This window comes from Pseudophryne corroboree, chromosome 11, assembly GCF_028390025.1.
Source record: "Pseudophryne corroboree isolate aPseCor3 chromosome 11, aPseCor3.hap2, whole genome shotgun sequence".
Classification (NCBI taxonomy): domain Eukaryota; kingdom Metazoa; phylum Chordata; class Amphibia; order Anura; family Myobatrachidae; genus Pseudophryne; species Pseudophryne corroboree.
The window spans coordinates 107,390,833-107,410,263 of NC_086454.1; the positions used below are offsets into that span (position 1 = coordinate 107,390,833).

Genomic DNA, 19,431 nt, shown 5'->3' on the forward strand with positions numbered 1-19,431 from the left:
CCAGAAGCTTTACCCATTGTACTGTACAGCATCAGAACCACTCCCAGGTCCCCTCTTAATCTGTCCCCCTTTGAAATCTTGTTTGGTCAACAACCGCATGTTATGATTAACCCTCAGGATGATTTGAAGTGTAACAATGAAGTGACTGTAAAATACTTGGTTAACATGAGTAAACAGCTAAGGAATCAAAATGATAATTTGAAGTTAGTGATTCCTGATTTACCAGATAGTAATTGTCATGACATTGAACCTGGGGATTATGTAATGATACGGAATTTTCTACGCTCAGGTTGCCTTATTGACAGATGGGAAGGACCATACCAAGTCTTATTGACTAGTACTACAGCATTGAAGGTTGCCGAGAGAGAGACTTGGGTTCATTCGTCCCATTGTAAGAAGGTTGCTGATCCAGAGAGGTCCCGTGATAAGGAACAGACGGTAGAGGAAGTTGTATCACTGGAGTGTCTGTTCCAGGAGGACTGAGGCGGCACCCGAGCATTGAAAATCACAAGATCGAAAGCAGTTGTCGATTCCCTGTTCCCTTTTATTGTTTTTCTCCACTTCCCATCCCATCTCCCTCAATTATTTCTTTCCCCCTCTCATTTTTTTCCATTTCCTCCTCTAAGATGGACTTGCCCCAAGAGACTGTGATCCAGATTTTCCTGTTGACCATGATGTTGACCAGAGCAGTCTGTTCCGGCGAGAGTACCATGGAGGTCGAGAGAGGTTCTGGAATGGGTTCTGATGACAGAGATGGAGGCGTAGTTTTCCAAGAACAACATAATCAACAAGCAAAGGCGAGTATCAGAAAACGATCCGATAACATAGACCATAGAAGGAATTGTGAAGGATTGTTAGCTGAAGAAAACTGTATCTTTAGGCTCTGTGACAATGTAGTTGAGGATGGGTGCATCAAGAAATGCCAATCCAGTTTTAATATCCACATGGACCGGCATCCCTTGAGTGACTATCACTCCTTAGTGGGTAGTGTGTTAAATCAAACAGATTGTTGGGTATGCTCTCAAGTACCTCAAGGTCATAGCAAATCAGGACTAGTACCATTTCCTTTAACGGTAGGGGAGGTACTTGAGCTAAAGGGTGGGAGACCGGTGGACAGGAGGTTTAATATCTCCAGTCCTCCTAGTTTGAAGCTCCACCAATATCATGTGGATAGATCCCTAATATGTTTTAACATTTCCAATCCCCGAAAGCCGGGAAATTGGGAAGTGTCATGGAGTAACCAAACCATGACCTTTTCATATAGAGCAGATAGAATGCCGACAGATACAGAGCTTATACGCCACATAGTCAGTAGAGAAAAATATTTCCAATATAGGTATACCCTAGGAAGTAGGATTACGAGAGTTGGAGAGGTATCACCAGGATACTGTGCACATATCGTACAAACTGATACGTGTACTAGACAGATGGGAGAATTAGGGTTAGGAGATTTCACATGGAAGATGTGTAATATGGTTATGTCCTACTCCGTCCCATATGTTCTCCCCGATGATGCATATTTCATATGCGGGAGGAAGGCGTATAAGTGGCTTGCCCCAAACTCTGAAGGATTGTGTTATATTGGAAAAGTACTGCCTGAGGTAATGACTGTATCACATGCCAAAATGAAAGATATACACCGTGTTGCCCAAGCTCCTTATACTCATACTCATTACGAGCACGTAGTTAAACGGCACCTGATAGAAAGAACAGAGCATCCGGCCTCTGACATGATCCATGAATCCACCGGGATTCAGGTTCTACTCGCGTTAGACATCACTCGCACCGCCAGAGGAGTGTTGAATTATAAATACATATCAGCGCTTGCAAATTTATTAGACAATATCACTGAAATGTATGACGACACTTTTAGGTATACTGGAAGGGAGCTTCAAGCTTATAAAACAGAACTGGTTCAGCATAGGATGATTCTCAATTACCTCACAGCAGTAACAGGCGGATATTGTGTCACACTGGCAACGCAGTACGGCGTAAAATGCTGCACTTATATTACGAATAGCACCGAGGATCCGGTCGAGGTCATAGACCAAAAGATGGACGACATTCTCCAATTAAAATGGGAATTTCGCAGGAAACATAATCTCACCCTTGCTGCTGTGGGTAATGAGCTGACCGGTTGGGTGTCATGGTTGAACCCGCGAAATTGGTTCTCTGGTTTAGGAGAATGGGCTCAAGGAGTCATAATGGATGTAGGGAAGTTTCTCCTATGTATCTTAGGTGTTGTCATATCAATTGGCTTGATATTTAGATGCGGTCAGGCTTTAATGAAGTGCAAACGTAGTACCAGGGTAATGAGTCTAAGGAGTGAGGAAATTGTAATTCCAATGGATTTGATTTATGACCCAACGGTAGAAACAATGATGTGATGAAAATGCGATTATACGGTCCGTTTCTTTCACCTGTTTTTCCGTTTCCTCCAAGGTAAAAAGACCCACTTGGACAAGGAATTTGATAATCCTGTATACAGACAACTGATGGATTAAATAAGAAGTTTTGACAACCTTATACACAGATATTTGATGAACTATGCCATAGACCCCCAGTTTCCCTAGAAATTTTAAATTACGCTAGCCCAACACTTTTGTAAGTCTATGGACATTGACAAAGCTTTTGCCCACACTTGTGGGAAAAAGCCCAAAGAAGACTGCATTCAACAGACACCGAACAAGACTTCAACCGACAAATGTTCATTAACCTGACATAGAATACCACTGCATTTACCATAATTGTTCTTTATCTTCATTTCTACAACCCTCAGGTAAAGCACACACATAGGTGATAGGGAATACCGGCACAGATATCAGCAATCACATATTCCCCCATTCATGTATCATCAACTAAAATGTGCTTCCCCATTTTGTTGCAACCAAAAGCCGAAGAGAGCTCGGTAAAGTTTGACAGCCCATCCACAGACCCGTACCACGGGATAAGAAGGAATTCAAATGTATACTTCGCAATACCTCGAAGCTTGATTTAAAACACGTACGGCACGATGATACATGACCCCCCAAACATGGATTCATACACACATGCTTCTGCTATCTCACTAGGTCATACCCTTTTCCTACCTTCTCCTCTCCTCCCCTACCCAACCATAGAAATATTTACACTTGACATATATTTTTCTCTTTTTGAAATATTTTAGAAAGTGGCAGTTATTGTTGACTGCCAAAGGGTGGACTGTCAAAGTCAGAAAAATATCACGCTACACACTGCCATATTTGCACCTCATGCGAGTGCCTGTTGCACGTTCATGGGCCCTGCCGTGTGTGCGCATACTCGCCGTTGCGGGCACCCGCGGGCGCACGGTGTGCGCATTTACGGTAAAGTTTATGTGCGTCTAGCGGGCGACTCGTTCATAACATATTTTAACCATATAATGTATTTTGTAGATTATGGTCCCTTTGATAGAATCTGAAAGTTTAGTTAATGTAGCATGTTCATGGACAGAGAGATCCCTCTTTGTTTGATACGAAGGGTCAGACATGGGTCATACAGTGGTGTTTAGTATCCATCGGAAGAGTATTTAATTAGCAATATTCCGGTGTTGGTTTGAAGCGGATTAATCGCTCGTGCGAATAGTTATGGACATAAGAAGTTTATGTCCATTTACTATTATTTGCACTTACTTATCCATGCGGCGGGAAACCTAGTTTCCCACCCACCTGAGCAGTTGGAAGTAGACACAGCCCACCTGTATGAATCAACCTATGACCTTTTGTTATAATGCGAAGACGAATTCCTGTGTCCAATGAACAATGAGATTGTAGGGACCATTGAATTGTATTGTGTGTGGGGCATAAATAGACAAGCCGATCGTATCCAGCTCTATTCTCTTCAACGGTTCTCATTGCTGATAATCGGGAGCTGGATATCCAGAGGCGCATGCGATTGTTTCCTTTGTGCGTAAGTTTTCTCCGCAATCATATTGTCTTTCTTGTTATTGTGAGCCATATCTCTCTCTCTCTCTCTTCTCTTTCTCTCTCGTTTCTCTTATATAGTTATTGTACTAATATTGTATTTCATGTGTAGTTATCTGGTTAGGTAGTCTATGTTATATTGGTAGTGTATGACTTGTATTGTATTATTCTTTTTGAACGTTCATTCATTTCCTTAAAAGGCGTTAGACCCTTAGACCGGTATTGTGTGTTCATTATATTGCAGTGGGTAATAGGAGCGTCTCTATCGCTCAAACAGCTTTAGTGTAAGCCCGCTTACACAGTGTTGCATTCTCATCTTATCACTACGCAAGGATTTACTGCATAATACACTGTTTTATGGTATAGTTATAAAGGTTTAACATTGTGAGCGTCTGCGCCGCTGGTGATCTCCTCGTGGTCCCGAGCGTCCGCTACGCTATAGCGAATCATTACGTTAGTCGGCAGCCAATAGTGTGCCTGCCTGTGATCTCTTGGCCGTGAGCGAACGTGACGCTTGAGCGTCTCGACTACGGCTAAGCGATTGTTACGCAACGTGCGTACCCTTACGGTATTCCATACGTTAATAGCGTACAGTGTTCTTAGACCTCTTAAAGGGTTTTAAGTAAGATAAATATTTAGCTTTATCAAGTATATAACACAGGATCCACCTTGTAGTGTTTGCCAGATACAGAGAATTATGCTCACTTGAATGCTTACACTAACATGCGGTTGTAGAAACACATAAAGATATCTTTAAGGTGCAACCGGAAACCTCAAAACTTCGTATTGTATAAGTAACCTTATAGGCCCCACATACACCGCGTGATCTCAAAACAGAAAAATGCTTACATGTACTGTATGTTTACATGAATCATGAAATTTTCATACATGTAAAGATGTCTTTGTTCATTATTCTTGTGTGGGCATTCCCAAAAAGATTTTACTTACTCGGGATTAAACAAAGGGAAATTCCATATTGTAGTAAGCCAAAAGTTGTAATGGCTTTCCAAATATAAACAAAAGAGAACAGGTTTGGTATCTGTGACCAGCAGATGGAATGCCGGCAGTCACAATACCGATGCCGGCATCCAGATCTTTAAAATCCCCGACAGAAGCGAGGTAAGTATGATATCCTCTCTCCTCTAGGGTGTGGTTCGTTGGGTCGACAGTAACTAGGTGGACAGTCATTAGGTCAACCACTATTGGTTGATAATGACTAGGTTGACACATGAAATAGGTCGACAAGGTCATTAGGTCAACATGGATAAGATCGACATGGAAAAAGGTTGACATGAGTTTTAAAAAGAAAAATTGTTGTTTTCTTCATAAAGTGATCAGGAACCCAACTTAGTGCACCGTGGTGGTAATTCCGAGTTGTTCGCTCTTTGCTGATTTTCGCTATGCTGCAAATTGTTGCTAAATGCGCATGCGCATGGTACGCAGCACGCATGCGCTTAGTTATTTAACTAAAAACGTAGCAGTTTTGCTGTTGATCGTGCGGCGATTTTCAGTCGCACTGCAGATCGGTGAGTGATTGACAGGAAAGGGGCATTTCTGGGTGGTAACTGAGCGTTTTCCGGGAGTGTGCTAAAAAATGCAGGCGTGTCAGGGGAAAATGCGGAAGTGTCTGGAGAAACAGGGGAGTGGCTGGCCGAACGCAGGGCGTGTTTGTGACGTCAAACCAGGAACTAAACGGACCGAGCTGATCGCAATCTAGGAGTAGGTCTGGAGCTACTCAGAAACTGCAAGAAAATATTTAGTAGCAATTCTGCTAATCTTTCGTTCGCTATTCTGCTATGCTAAGATACACTCCCAGAGGGCGGCGGCCTAGCGTTTGCAATGCTGCTAAAAACAGCTAGCGAGCGAACAACTCGGAATGAGGGCCGGTGTCCCCTCACATGGCTCACTTTGCTCACCATGCTTCGGGCAGGTTACTATTTTCAATCGTAGTCCACAAGGATCATAAAGTATGAAAAAGTAAAAAAAATTAAAAAATAGGATTTTAATTACCTACCGGTAAACCCTTTTCTCGTAGTCCGTAGATGATACTGGGAATCCAATTAGTAACATGGGATATAGACGGGTCCACTAGGAGCCATGGGCACTTTAAGAATTTGATAGTGTGCGCTGGCTCCTCCCTCTATGCCCCTCCTACCAGACTCAGTCTAGGAAACGGTGCCCGAGGAGACAGACATACTTTGAGAGAAGGACAGATAAGAAAAGTGGTGAGATTACGAACCAGCACACAGAACAATAGGAAAGCCATGCTAACCAAACTTGAAACATGAACAGCAACAGCTGAACAAACCAGAATACTTAACCAAGTAACAGTGCAGGAAGAGCGAAGCACCGGGCGGGCACCCAGTATCCTCTACGGACTACGAGAAAAGGATTTACCGGTAGGTAATTCAAATCCTATTTTCTCTTACGTCCTAGAGGATACTGGGAATCCATTTAGTACCATGGGGATGTACCAAAGCTCCCAAACAGGGTGGGTGAGTGCTGAGGTTCCTGCAGAACTGATTGACCAAACTGAAGATCCTCAGAGGCCAAAGTATCGAATTTGTAGAACTTTGCAAACGTGTTCGAACCTGACCAAGTAGCTGCTCGGCAGAGCTGTAAAGTGGAGACACCCCGGGCAGCCGCCCAAGAAGAACCCACCGACCTAGTAGAGTGGGCCTGTATAGATTTTGGAACCGGCAATCCTGCCATGGAATAAGCATGCTGGATAGTGAGCTTGATCCAGCGTGCAATAGACTGCTTTGAAGCAGGACACCCAATTTTAGAATGAACAGCGAGTCAGATTTTCTGTGATGAGCCGTTCTCTTTACATACACTTTCAAAGCCCTCACAACATCCAAGTAGCATAGGTGCCAGAACCGCAATAGGTTGGTTGATGTGAAAAACGGACACCACCTTAGGAAGAAATTGCTGACGAGTTCTGAGTTCAGCTCTGTCCTCATGGAAAATTAAGTAGGGACTCTTGTGAGACAACGCGTCTTGCTGAGGCCAAGGCCAGCAGTGTGACGGTCTTCCACATAAGGTACTTTACGTCTACCTCCTGTAATGGTTCAAACCAGTCCGATTGGAGGAACTTCAACACCAAATTGAGATCCCAAGGTGCCATGGGAGGCACAAAGGGAGGCTGGATGTGCAGAACACCTTTCAAGAATGTCTGGACCTCAGGGAGAGAAGCCGATTATTTCTGAAAGAAAATAGACAAAGCCGAAATCTGGACTTTAATGGAACCTAGACGTAGGCCTACATTCACTCCTGACTGCAGAAAAAGCAGGAGATGTCCCAGATAAAATTCCACCGCGGAATATTGTCTGCTCTCACACCAAGATACATACTTCTTCCATATACGTGGTAATGTTTAGGCGTTACCCCTTTCCTGGCTTGGATCATAGTCGGGATGACCTTGTCAGGAATCCCTCTCCTGGCTAGGATCAGCCGTTCAACCTCCATGCCGTTAAACATAGCTGCTGTAAGTCTTGATAGACGAATGGGCCCTGTTGTAGAAGATCCTCGCGAAGAGGCAGAGGCCACGGATCTTCGAGGAGCATTTCCAGAAGGTCGGCGTACCAAGCCCTTCTTGGCCAGTCTGAAGCAATGGGTATTACTTGAACCTTTTCCCTTCTTATTCTTTTGAGAATTCTTGGGATCAGAGGAAGTGGAGGAAACACGTACACCATCTGGTAGATGGTGCAGTTTCTGGCCTTTTGGCGACAGACAGATCCTCTGGTGCATGTGATGTGATCCGGACCATTTGTCCAACAGATCCAGCTTCAAGGGCCTCGCATGAAACCTTCCGTACTGAAGTGCCTCGTAATAGGCCACCATTTTCCCCAGAAGGCGAATGCACAGATGCACCGAGATCCGGGTTGGCTTCAGGACAGCCCGAACCATCGATTGGATTTCCATAGCCTTCTCCAAGGGAAGGAACACTCTCTGAGATTCCGTGTCCAGTATCATTCCCAGGAAGGAAAGCCTCTGCGTCGGTTCCAGGTGAGATTTGGTAAGTTCAGAATCCACCCGTGATCCAGGAGTAGTCTTGTTTAGAGGTGAATACTGTCCATCAACCGTTCCCTGGATGGCGTATTTATCAGAAGATCGTCCAGGTATGGAATTATGTTCACTCCCTGTTTGCGGAGTACAAACATCATCTCTGCCCAGTAGCGGATCTTGCTACGGGCAAGCAGGATTTTTGCCCAGGGCCCGCCTTACGGAGGGCGCAGCCGCCGTGGCAAGATCCGCTACTGGTGCTGCCCGGTGCTGTTTAGATGCCGGGAGCTGTGTGATGCGCGATGAAGTCATTGCGCACCGCACTACACTGTGTCTATGTGGTGCTATGGGAGAGACATCATGACGTCTCTCCCATAGATCCGAGGAGCGGCGCAGGTGGCTGGAGATGGAGGGCAGTAGCGGTCGGGAAGCAGGAACGGGGATTGTAAGTATTAATTTATTTTTTATTTTCTACTCTAAAGGGGGCACAGTACTGGGGGCAATACTACTGGGGGCAATACTACTGTGGGCACAGCTACAGGGGGCATAACGGACCACGCCCCTAATCCATGAAGCCACGCCCTTATTTTTTGGACCGGCGCGCCGCAAGGTCTAGATCCAGCCCTGTCTCTGCCATCACCTTGGTGAACACTCTCGGCGCTGTGGAGAGACCAAATGGTAGGGCCTGGAACCGGTAGTGTCAGTCCTGCAGTGCAAACCGTAGATAAGCTTGATGAGGTGGCCAGATCGGAATGTGAAGGTACGCATCCTTGATCAGGGCTGCCATCAGAAATTGTGGGGCCCGGGACTGACAAAATAGGCAGGTCCCTCCCCCCCCCTTAAATTATATATAAAAGTTTTAAAAAAAATAGATATGTATTTTAAAAAAAAATCCTGTGCACATATGGAGCAACACTATATTAATGCCCCTTGCACCATATTAATGCCCCATATTAACACACATACACACACACACACACATACACACACCCATCCATACCCACCTTCTCTCTTCCTCACACTCCTTGTCATAGCAGCCAGTCTGGTCCCTTGTAGCCACGCCCCCTCATTTCTGGTAGCTCCACCCCCTTTTCATGCCCGAGTTCTGACATTGTCACAGGAGGGGGGAGAGGATGCTGCAAGATTCAATTGAAAACGACCCTCCCAAAATGGCCGCCGCCTCAAAGGAGACAGTTATTAAAGATATTAGATTAGCCTCTAGTATCTTTAATAACTGTCTCTTATGAGGCGGCGGACATTTTGGGAGGGACGCTTACAATTGATGCTTCCAGCGTCCTCTCCCCCTCCTGTGACAGTCAGATCTCGGGCACAAAAATGGGGCAGAGCGGCGGGCGGACTGCAGGCGGCGGCATGAGTGGTCCGGGCCCTCTCCTCTCTGTTAGAGAGGCCGGGTCCGGGACTATTGTGCCCGCAGCACCCCCTGATGGTGGGCCTGTCCTTGATATCCAGAGACACTAGGAATTCCCCCTCCTCCACACCTGAGTTCACCGCTCTCAAAGACTCCATCTTGAATTTGAACACTCATAAGTACGGGTTCAATGACTTGAGGTTCAAAATCGGTCTTACCGAACCATCTGGTTTCGGTACTACAAACAGGTTGGAATAATATCCCTTGTTTTGCAGATGAGGTGGAACTGGAACAATGATCTGAGTCTGTACCAGTTTTGAATGGCGTCCTGTAAGGTTATACTTGCTTCCTGTGAAACTGGTAAGCCTGATTTGAAGAATCTGTGAGATGGGAGATCCTGAAACTCCAGTCTGTAGCCCTGGGAAATAAGCTCTATGACCCAGGGATCCTGGCATGATGTTGTCCAGATGTGACTGAAATATTTCAGTCGGGCTCCCACCTACCAGTTTTCCAGGCATCGCGGTCCATCGTCATGCTGAAGGCTTTGAGGAAGCAGAACTTGAGCTCTGTTTGTGTGAACCTGCAGTTGCTGGGTTTCGTGGTTTACCTCTAGTGCCTTTGCTTGCTGTAGAAGAACCTCTGGTTTTGCCCTTAAACTTGGCAGTCCGAAAGGACTGTAGAGTAGGTCCTGAGTAGGCTTTCCTGGCTGGGGGAGCTGCAGAAGGAAGATAAGTGGACTTACCCGTAGTAGCTTTGGAGATCAATTTGTCTAGTTCATCTCCAAATAAGGCGTCTCCAGTAAAGGGTAGGCCTTCCACGCCTTTCCTGGAGTCCACTGGCGTAGCCAGGGATTTTAAATTTCCTATCAGGATTAACCCACGGTTCTTCAAATCGGCTATTTAGTTCCTTTGACACAGGAAAAGTGGCTGAGGATTTATTTTTTTACATTAAAATAAGATTCCTCAGTCTCCTCTGTTACTTTATCAGGGATATGCAGAACCTCTCAGGTAGTTTCTATGAGAGCCTCTATACCCTGTGACAGAGTAGCCTCCCCCACTTCTGCGTCCACTGCCCCTCCACCATTTTTGACCCCTCATCATCAGAGTCAGACTGCAGGATATGGGCCAAAGGACGTTTTTGCGGAAAAATGGTAGGGGACTGGGACGCTGGTTTGGGTACTGAGTCTCTGTTCATAAACTCAGTCATCGAATGTCTTAAGTATTGTGTCTTTTTCTCATTGCGGGACAATTTATTAGAAATATTGGAGATCTTTCCACTAATGGAATCCAGCCAAGCTGGTTCTGCCCCACTAGTCTGGGAGGGTGCACTGCACTGAGTACACTGCAGTGAACCCCCTTACATGAAACATACTCTTTGTCTGACATACTGTGACAGTGACAGCACACACACAGGAAAAGGTTAAATGCACAATTAACCCACAAAGAGCCCTTCAATAGAGACACAGAGATAGTCTGGAGCCAGCACACAGCGCCCTAACTGCTAATGCCAAGTTTAGCCGGGTCACAAACTAAGTACCCAGAGTGGGGACTTAGTACACTAGTTATCGCTTACCTCCTGCTATGACCCCCTGTTACCGCTGAGGTAATCTGGAGTCTCTCTGGAGGAGCTGCGCGTCCCTGTCAGTCAGCGTCTGTGTCCACTGCAGAGGGAAAATGGCGCTGGTGATCTGCTGGATCCACTCATAGTGAAGCCCCGCCCCTTCAATGGCGCGTGGTCTTTCCGCTTTTTTACACTGGCTGAGGTGATTTTAGTGCTTAAAATGGAGTAGGCCGCCTTTTAAGTCTGTAATGCCAGTCTGGGTACTGTGTACACCCGTAGTGTACTTAGACTCAGCTCGCTCCCTCAGAAGCCGTGTGTCTCTGTACCCTCATGCCACCATAATGTCCGGCGACTCACTAACTGGGACGCCAGCTTAGATCCACCACTCTTCTATCCTCTGGTACTGTTAGGGGTGACGGCGTGCTGCGGGAATGTACGCTCGGCGTGGTGGGGCTTGCAAATAGTTCCCTCAGGAGCTTAGTATCCTGTCAGTGGGGAACGGGACCATTAACCCTTCAAGAGGTTGGGCCGTCCCCTCCCTTCCCTAAATCCCATGAAGCAGGCAGGGTGGTGCCATCCAGTCCTGCCTGAAAATAACAAACAGAGAAAATAAATGCAGAAAACTCTTCTGGCGCTTCCAGCAACATGACCGGCTCCTCTGGGCAAATTTTCTAAACTGAGTCTGGTAGGAGGGGCACAGAGGGAGGAGCCAGCGCATACTATCAAATTCTTAAAGTGCCCAAGGCTCCTAGTGGACCCGTCTATACCCCATGGTACTAAATGGATTCCCAGGATCCTCTAGGACATAAGAGAAAAATGTGAAAAACTCATGTCGACCTTTTCATGTGTTGGCATTTGCCATGTCGACCCAGTGACCATGTCGACCTAATGACCATGTCGATCTAATGCATGTCAACCAATAGTGGTCGACCTAAGGAGTGTCAACTTAAGTATTGTCAACCTAAAGACCGGATACCCTCCCCTACCCCTTAACCCTCTCTTCCCACAGCCTAACCCTAACCTCCCCTGGTAGTGCCTCTAAACCTAACCCCCCTTCCTGACAGCCTAACCCTCCCCGTTAGTGCCTAAACCTAACAACCACCCCTAGGTGGTGCCTAACCCTAACCTCAGGGTGAGGAAGGAAGATATTTCCAAAATGCGTTGGTAGTATAAGTAATATTGTTGGGGATATCCACTTCTGCTGACCCTTAGGGAATATAATCTTTAAACCTAAAAATTTTCTATCTCCCATGTTTCCCGGGATCTGTTGGTGAGAGGAATATGTTTTTTGTTTCCTTGGGGAGTAGAGTGGAACAGATCAACCTATACAAGAACTTTTTATGTTTTTACCTGTTTTTATAAATGGATTTTTGTATACATTTTTGTCTGAACTGTATGAATAAATATCGTTGAGGAGAATATTCTGCTTGATGATTATTTGGAGCCGATGCCCCTGGAACTATACTTTTCTGGAAACACTATATTGAAGAAACCTTTTGATGAACATAGGGACTATTCTCTTGGTGAGTGTCCTTTTTATGGGAAAGATTTATGCTCTGATGTGTTGAATGTGTGAAAACCAAAGATACCTTTTGAGGAACGCATCTCACTGATTTTAGGTGAGTCCAAGGTTTGTGGTATTGACTAGTGATGAGAAACTGATTACGATCTGGTACCTGATCAATTTTTTCCCACTCCTTTGGTGCGATTGAATTCATAGGGAATCCAGGAGAAAGCGTGGAAAACCTTTCTACTGGGACTTAGTTCAACAGTGCTTGTGGACCACTCTCTTATTTTTCTTGTCTAATTTATAAATGGGTTTGATGCGAGATACTAGTGGTACAAATACATGTCAGGAATAGTGATGGAGATAAAGTGTTTATGGATTACAAGTGGGGCAGAACATTCGGAATGCACAAATGAGTCCGGATAAGTATAGCTAATGTACAGTACTCCTGACATATGCTGGACAGATTTGTACCTGGCATAATCTATGTGTCCAAGGAACATTTTTTTAAGGGCTACTTTTTTGTCTGTAAGGCCACAGGACCTTTTTCTGACAGAGACAGCCTGGAGGATTCTCTCCCAGACAGACTAATTTCATTTTGCCACTGGCCTGAGCATCGGGCAACCTGGCAACACAGATTTGGCGCTTTGACCGACTGGGCAGTACGGATGGTGTAATGGTTAGCATTACTGCCTCACACCACTGAGGTCATGGGTTCGATTCCCACCATGGCCCCAACTGTGTGGAGTTTGTATATTCTCCGCGTACTTGCGTGGGTTTCCTCCGGGTACTCCGGTTTCCTCCCACAATCCAAAAATATACTGGTAGGTTAATTGGCGCCCAACAAAAAATTACCCTAGGCGTGAATGTGTCTACGTGTACATGTGGTAGGGAATATAGATTGTAAGCTCCACTGGGGCAGGGACTGATGTGAATGAGCAAATATTCTCTGTAAAGCGCAGCGGAATATGTGTGCGCTATATAAATAACTGGTAATAATAATAAATAATAATAATAAAATAAACACATCCAGCAACATTGAGGCCTGTTAGTGTTTCTGAATGATGGCTACAGAAAAGGTCTAATAACAGTCACCTTCCTAACTGCATTTATGAGTCAAGTGCCTGGTAATTATACCATTGATTATCATTAGATTCCTTTTGGGCATCACACTTGTTGTAATTCAGTTTTCATGGGCAACATAAGTGGCAGTAAACATGTTGCATATTTTGCTTTGCTACTTACGGCTCCGGCGAGTGCATCGGTGAAGATGCATGTCGAATATACTGGGTGCACTGGAAAACACGAAAAGCCAAACTGGAGAGGAAATCCCGAGCAGATAGTAGCCCAGCCACAGGGCGCAGCTGAAACCCAGTCCTTTCTGTGATAACACAAAGAAAGTTTATTTCATGGCGAACTAATTAAAGAAACAGTACTAAAGGATAACCGCCTCCATATCAGTGTTGTCTAATATGGTAAATACTAACAGGATTAAACATATGGTTTTCATCCTGCGCATGTGTTTAGGAACTATAGTTTTATACAAATGTATATGTGACCAAGGATAACATTCATCTAAACTTGCTTCTAAATAATGGCTACATACAATGAGCAAACAATGGTGGTCATTCCGAGTTGTTCGCTCGGTAAATTTTTTCGCATCGCAGCGATTTTCCGCTTAGTGCGCATGCGCAATGTCCGCAGTGCGACTGCGCCAAGTAAATTTGCTATGCAGTTAGGAATTTTACTCACGGCTTTTTCATCGTTCTGGTGATCGTAGTGTGATTGACAGGAAGTGGGTGTTACTGGGCGGAAACTGGCCGTTTTATGGGTGTGTGCGGAAAAACGCTACCGTTTCTGGGAAAAACGCGGGAGTGGCTGGAGAAACGGAGGAGTGTCTGGGCGAACGCTGGGTGTGTTTGTGACTTCAAACCAGGAACGACAAGCACTGAACTGATCGCAGATGCCGAGTAAGTCTGGAGCTACTCAGAAACTGCTAAGAGAGGTGTAATCGCAATATTGCGAATACGTCGTTCGCAATTTTAAGAAGCTAAGATTCACTCCCAGTAGGCGGCGGCTTAGCGTGAGTAAATCTGCTAAAAGCAGCTTGCGAGCGAACAACTCGGAATGAGGGCCAATATTAGAGCAGTTACAATTACATTATACCAGATTTTCATAGAGCAGTTACAATTACATTATACCAGATTTTCATAATCTGTTTCCAAACTCTTTTGAACACATAAAACTGTTTCTTACTGATATTGAAACATTGTTCAAATTCCAAAACAAAGTTTATAACAATTACAAAAATCCTTACTGGGCCAAGTGCAGTTATTATTGAAAAGCTGCATTTGTTTTATACTTTTTTAATTCATGGAGTAATTGGCATAATTGTTTTGTGCCAACTATTTAGCTTTCATTCAGTTATGGATATTTATGAACATGAATACAAGGGGGTGGTGTAAAAAGCTTTGCACAGGTTGTTGTAGGGTGTAGTATTTTATGCTGGCGACCGGGCTCCCGGCGGCCAGCATACCAGTGCCGGAATCCCGACCGCGTGCATACCGACAGCTGGGCGAGCGCAAATGAGCCCCTTGCAGGCTCGCTGCACTCGCCATGCTGCGTGCACAGTGGCACGCGCGCCACGCTATCTATTCTCTCTCCAGGGGGGCCGTGAACCCCCAAGAGGGAGATACGGTGTCGGTATGCCGGCGGTCAGGATTCCGGCGCCGGTATGCTGGTCGTCGAGAGCCCGACCGCCGGCAAACTGAAGACCACCCCTTCCTCTAGACTAGGGGTCAAACCCAATAGTCTAAGTAGCCAACCAGCAGTGTAGTAAGAGTTCTGAAGAATAAGTATTCTCCCTGTCTGTACAAAGCTGCAGATAAAAACTAATGATAAAGGTGATCCGAGTAGTTTCCATATCACAAGCATACCACAGTTGTATAAAACATTGATTTTCATGCGCATTGATATAGGAACTACAGTTCTCAATCTGATTTTAGCTATACAGTAAATAAATGCCCGAACACTGAATTTATGTAACAGTTTCAGGGGGTAATTCAGAGTTGATCGCAGCAGCAAATTTGTTAACAGTTGGGCAAAACCATGTGCACTGCAGGTGGGGCAAATATAACATTTGCAGAGAGAGTTAGATCTACTGTAGGTGGGTTATTTTGCTTCTCTGCAGGGTAGATTTCAGTTTGCCCACACCCAGAGGCGTCACTAGGGTTGGTGTCACCCGGTGTGGTAACTCATGGTGTCACCCCCCATGGACCTCCGCGTGCGTGCGTGTGTGTGTATGTATATATATATATATATATATATATATGTATATATGTGTAAACACACACACATACGGTGATCGAAGAAGGAAGTGGGGATATGGAAAATTGAAAGGGGTAGTGTCCAATCAGAAGGGGGGTATCCTTAAGAGGCACTGGGTGAGAGGGAGGACACATGGTGGAGGAAGGGACTGAGGAGGACGGGGGCATTGGGTGAGAGGGGGATGCAGGGTGGGAGCAGGACATAATGGATAGAGGGACAGAGGAAGGGGGAGATGCTGGGTGGGAGAGGACGCAGAGTGGGAGAGGGACATACTGGGGACTGGGACGCTGGGTGGCAGAGGACGCAGAGTGGGAGGGGGACATGCTGGGTGGGAGAGGACGCAGAGTGGGAGGGAGACATGCTGGGGACTGGGAGGCTGGGTGGGAGAGGACGCAGAGTGGGAGGGGGACATGCTGGGGACTGAGACGCTGGGTGGGAGAGGACGCAGAGTGGGAGGGGGACATGCTGGGGATTGGGACGCTGGGTGGGAGAGGACGCAGAGTGGGAGGGGGACATGCTGGGGACTGGGACGCTGGGTGGGAGAGGACGCAGAGTGGGAGGGGGACATGCTGGGGACTGGGACACTGGGTGGGAGAGGACGCAGAGTGGGAGGGGGACATGCTGGGGACTGGGACGCTGGGTGGGAGAGGACGCAGAGTGGGAGGGGGACATGCTGGGGACTGGGACGCTGGGTGGGAAAGGACGCAGAGTGGGAGGGGGACATGCTGGGGACTGGGACGCTGGGTGGGAGAGGACGCAGAGTGGGAGGGGACATGCTGGGGACTGGGACACTGGGTGGGAGAGGACGCAGAGTGGGAGGGGGACATGCTGGGGACTGGGACGCTGGGTGGGAGAGGACGCAGAGTGGGAGGGGGACATGCTGGGGACTGGGACGCTGGGTGGGAAAGGACGCAGAGTGGGAGGGGGACATGCTGGGGACTGGGACGCTGGGTGGGAGAGGACGCAGAGTGGGAGGGGACATGCTGGGGACTGGGATCTGGGTGGGAGAGGACGTAGAGTGGGAGGGGGACATGCTGGGGACTGGGACGCTGGGTGGGAGAGGATGCAGAGTGGGAGAGGTTTGGACGCTGGGTGGGAGAGGATGCAGAGTGGGAGAGATTGGGACGCCGGGTGGGAGAGGATGCAGAGTGGGCTGGGGACACAGGGTTGGAGAGAAACATACTGGACAGACTGTCATTTCATTTTAAAGCCTACCAGCTCCAGCGGCGGCAGGTACAGGAACCAAGCGCCCGGCGGTGCTCCTTCACCGGCAGTGACGAGATCCAGGCGCATCTCCCGTGCGCGCCCGGCGGTGCTCCGGCGGTGGCAGGCAGGGATGAGAGCCGGCCCGGGTACCCGCTAGCTGCAAAGACAGGAGCCGGGCGCACCCCACGTGGGCACCATACACTGGACTCCCATTCTTCCTCCCAGAATAATACATCTACGGTCTACCCCCCCGAATGGCCTGCCCTGCGGTGCCGGCGTGATGACATATATATATATATATATTATATATATATATATATATATATATACATTACACTCACACAATATATATATATAATATATATATATATATATATATATATATATATATATATATATACAGTCACTGGAAAGGGCACTCTGGGATATCCATTGTAATAGCCGGGGTGCCTTCCCAAATGAATAATAGACAAATGCAGGTGTGTCCCCTTAGAGAAAGGAACAGGCGGCACTCCTCCGGACTTTTTCAAATAAGCTGTTGCTTTTAATAGAACAACGTTTAAGGCCCAATGGCCTTTTCATCAGGTGCAATAAAAGCGATAAAAGATGAACATACCTTATATATAAGAGGACTGTGAGTCCAACAGTGTGTCTCTCCCGCCTCTCCGTGGGTGGCGCCGGTACTGTGACGTAACCGGCGCACTGAACGTGACTCTGCGCAGCTGGACGAGATGCATGCTGGGACCGTAACTAAGGACACCAGCGGGCGGTTGCTGGGAAAGGCGTGTCGCTGCCGGGAGCATGCCGGGTGGGTAGTTAAGGAAGCCAGCGGCTGGTTGCTAAGAGCGGCATGACGTCACGGTGAGTGACATACTGCACCCGGCATCTATTGATTGCGGCAGTACAGACCCGGCGACGCCGCGGCGGTAAAAGTAGTCAGGCCAGGCGGGTGTACAGCTCTTTTTGGTGTCACCCTATTGAAGGGTGACACCTGGGTGCGGGCCGCACCCCCCGCACCCCCCTCTTGACGCCACTGCCCACACCCCACCCAAATCTAACTCTCTCTGTACATGTTATATCTGCCCCCCTGCAGTGCACATGGGGGGTCATTCCGAGTTGTTCGCTCGGTTTTTTTTTTTTCGCAACGGAGCGACTGCGCCAAGTAAATTTGCTATGCAGTTAGGAATTTTACTCACGGTTTTTTCTTCGTTCTGGTGATCGTAATGTGATTGACAGGAAGTGGGTGTTTCTGGGTAGAAACAGGCCGTTTTATGGGTGTGTGCGAAAAAACGCTACCGTTTCTGGGAAAAACGCGGGAGTGGCTGAAGAAACGGAGGAGTGTCTGGGCGAATGCTGGGTGTGTTTGTGACGTCAAACCAGGAACGACAAGCACTGAACTGATCGCAGATGCCGAGTAAGGTTGAAGCTACTCAGAAACTGCTAAGAGGTGTGTAATCGCAATTTTGAGAATCTTTCGTTCGCAATTTTACTATGCTAAGATTCACTCCCAGTAGGCGGCGGCTTAGCGTGTGCAAAGCTGCTAAAAGCAGCTTGCGAGCGAACAACTCGGAATGAGGGCCATGGTTTTGCCCAACCGCTAACAAATTTGCTGCTGCGATCAACTCTGAATTACTGTGTAGGCCCTTAATTTGGATGTCTTTGCCAGTGTTGAATCGCAATATAAACTGCTGTCAGTAGGTGGCAGTAATCTACAATGGACAGGCCCGGAATTCTGAAAACGGGGGCCAGTGTTTGACGGTATCCGGACTCCAGGTCGACAACAAAAAGGTCGACACACCTTAGGTCAATGCCAGTTGGTCGACACACCTTAGGTCGACATGGACAAAAGGTCGACAGGAACAAGGTCGACATGGAAAAAGGTCGACACGAGTTTTTCACAATTTTTTTCTTTTTTGGAACCTTTTCATACTTAACGATCCACGTGGACTACGATTGGAACGGTAATCTGTGCCAAGAGGAGCGGAGCGAAGGCACCATGCGGGGGGACGCGGTGCACTAATTGGGGTTCCCGGTCACTCTACGAAGAAAACGACACATAACCCCCCATAAAAAACTCATGTCAACCTTTTTCCATGTCGACCTTGTTCCGGTCGACCTTTTGTCCATGTCGACCTTTTGTCCATGTCGACCTAAGGCGCGTCGACCAATTGGTGTCGACCTAAGATGTGTCGACCTTTTTGTTGTCGACCTGGAGTCCCAGACCCGTGTTTGACCATGATATGCACATACTGTATAAGAACCACTGCTCTGCAATAAAAAAAAAAACATGGTTGAGTATTACCTTCCTTACTACTTGTACTTTGCATGTCCTTCTTAGCATTTTATTTGGTGGTGTGGGTGTTTTTTATTTATTTGTATTACTTACTGTATGGGAACTGTTCTCATAGACATGTAATGACTCAAATAATGTTAAGACTAGCAATTTACCGGTTTCCGGACTCTAGGTCGACATCACTTAGGTCGACACACCTTAGGTCGATTATTATTGGTTAACA

At 46.8% G+C, this 19,431-nt stretch overlaps 1 protein-coding gene across 1 annotated transcript in view; it reads right to left on the reverse strand.

Moving 5' to 3' along the window:
- Nucleotides 1-19,431, reverse strand: part of TH (tyrosine hydroxylase) — a 160,193-nt gene that overhangs the window by 73,267 nt on the left and 67,495 nt on the right. The window contains exon 8 of the mRNA XM_063946119.1: nucleotides 13,628-13,763. Within this exon, the coding sequence (XP_063802189.1) occupies nucleotides 13,628-13,763 (136 nt within the window). The remainder of the gene's footprint in view (nucleotides 1-13,627; nucleotides 13,764-19,431) is intronic.